Raw genomic sequence first — 2,060 nt, forward strand, 5'->3', positions numbered from 1 at the left:
TAGAAGAATCATCTCTACGAGACTCTGAGTTTGCCTGTCCCCCCCGACCACTGGAGTGGTGTAAAAGTTGTTTTAATTTACCTTCACGAACAAGCTGGTCTAGGTGGTCCCATAGACTCCTACAATCCTCTGTGGTGTGTCCATGATCTTGATGGTATTGGCAATAGAGGTTGTAGTTGCACCTTTCGAGGTTTTCCACCATTTTATTTGGTCGTTTAAAGAATGGCTCATTCTTGATCTTCTCTAGAATTTAATGCACTGGCTTTTGAAACACGACGTTGACTACCTGAAGATTTGCTAATCCTGATTGTCCAATAAAATCTCTACGTGGTTTGTTGTTACTGTACCGATCTGACCTGAAATCCCTCCTCTCTTGAGGGATAAACTTATCCTTTCCTTTCCTTTGCTGCTGATCTTCTTCAACTCTTTTATACTTATCAATCATCTCCATCAGTTGGCGAACACTGGTAACAGGTAAACCAATTAGAAAATTTCTTAAATTATGCTCAGTTGGAAGGCTGAGCTTAAAAGTACTGATGGCCACTTCGTCAAAGTTACCATCCATCTTGTTGAACATCTCCCAATATCTATCTGAATACGTTTTCAGGGTTTCACCCTCTTGCATGCTTAAAGTTAGTAGAGAAGCCAAAGGTCAAGGAACCCTGTAACATGTGACAAAACGAGAACCAAATGCCTGGGTGAGCTCTTTGAAGGAACTTATAGAATCTACTCTCAGGCTATCGAACCACCTCATTGTGATTGGTCTTAGACTAAATGGGAAAACCTTAACATCAAGGCTTCGTCCTTGGAATGGACAGCCATCCTTTGGTTGAAATGGCTCACGTGTTCCACAGGGTCTGTTCGACCATTGTAGATGGTGAACGTTGGCTGATGAAAGTGCTGAGGAAGTCTTGCTTCTTCAATCTTACGCATGAAAGGCAACCTGGAGATTTTGTTCAGGGCCTTGCTCATAGCGTCATTTCCTACACCTCTACGTGATAGGCTTCGAAACCACTGCTCACGATGATGCTCTTCTTCATAGGAGAAGGATTTGCTGGGTGGGGTTCGAGACCTCTGCCTGTAATTAACGTCCCATTTGTCATCAGAAGAAGCGCCGGAGTTCAGAGAAGCTTGTTTCCTCCTTGCATGGCGTAACTCTCTTTTTAACTGATCGATCTCTAGTTGCATGCTCTTGTTGTTCTTTGCATGGGAGATATGGCTCCCACCTCAAGGTTGAATTCTGTTAGTGTGTGTGGTGTGGACACTTCCTTCACAGTCACCTCTCTGCCCAAGATTAAGAAAAGGGTCACCGTGTTAGGATCCTCTCGACTCTGCTTGTTGTGGACTCGGTTCTGCCATAGTTAACCGTTGCCTTCATTATCACACAAGCTCTCCTCACAGACGGTGCCAATTGTAAGGACACAATTTGCGGCCCAAGCCTAAAGAAGAATTAGGTGATGACCTAATGAGCCCAATACAATAAATTTATAAAGAATGGGTTAAAGAGTTAGGCCTTAATAAAGTTAATAACAGCTAGTAGGGATTGAGAAGATGATCAAGCAAAAATAGGACATACAAGAATAGATTAATTCACTGTCCGAGGAGATCTTTTTGAGTATAAATCAATATGAAGTTTTACAAATACAATTTGGAGTGCTACAGTATTCCTTCTCGTGTTTTTTCTCCTTTTTCTCTTCCCCCTTTCTCATGGGAGGTCTTTTCTTATATATAGTTCCTTTCCAACCATCTTAACCCTACACTTTTTAATCATCTAATCCCTCACTTGAGTGTATGTCCCATCAGACACCTTCTCTGACTTTCTGTGAGTTATGATATTTGAGATTGCACTGTTCAGGGGTCTTCTTCACATAAATACGGCTAGAAAAGTAGCTGCAGTACATTTAATGTGGTGGTAGAAGTTTTTCCTTTAGATATTTCTGAGTTCTAATCGCTCCAATACATGCATGAAGTTCATCCTTATCGTGTAAACCTCCTGATAGGTCGCCTAGGTTGCTGGACTATAGATTCGAACTCTATTTGTCATGTCCAAGGAGGAATTA

General features: G+C 41.8%; 1 protein-coding gene across 1 annotated transcript; it reads right to left on the bottom strand.

Moving 5' to 3' along the window:
* Window positions 1-250: 250 nt before the first annotated feature.
* LOC136071066 (uncharacterized) lies at window positions 251-1,188 on the bottom strand. Its single transcript, XM_065781913.1, has 2 exons — window positions 785-1,188; window positions 251-626 (listed from the first exon to the last, which is right to left on the bottom strand). Exons 1-2 carry the CDS (start codon window positions 1,186-1,188, stop codon window positions 251-253), a joined length of 780 nt encoding a protein of 259 aa, XP_065637985.1.
* Window positions 1,189-2,060: the final 872 nt, after the last annotated feature.

The sequence above is a fragment of the Quercus suber genome, unplaced genomic scaffold (assembly GCF_002906115.3).
Source record: "Quercus suber isolate HL8 unplaced genomic scaffold, Cork oak 2.0 scaffold_282, whole genome shotgun sequence".
Taxonomy (NCBI): Eukaryota; Viridiplantae; Streptophyta; class Magnoliopsida; order Fagales; family Fagaceae; genus Quercus; species Quercus suber.

Coding starts and splice junctions, on each gene's coding strand:
- LOC136071066 (XM_065781913.1), bottom strand. CDS start 1,188: ATGCAACTAGAGATCGATCAGTTAAAAAGAGAGTTACGCCATGCAAGG. Junction 627..784: donor GACGAAGCCTTGATGTTAAG/GTTTTCCCATTT, acceptor ACTAACTTTAAG/CATGCAAGAGGGTGAAACCC.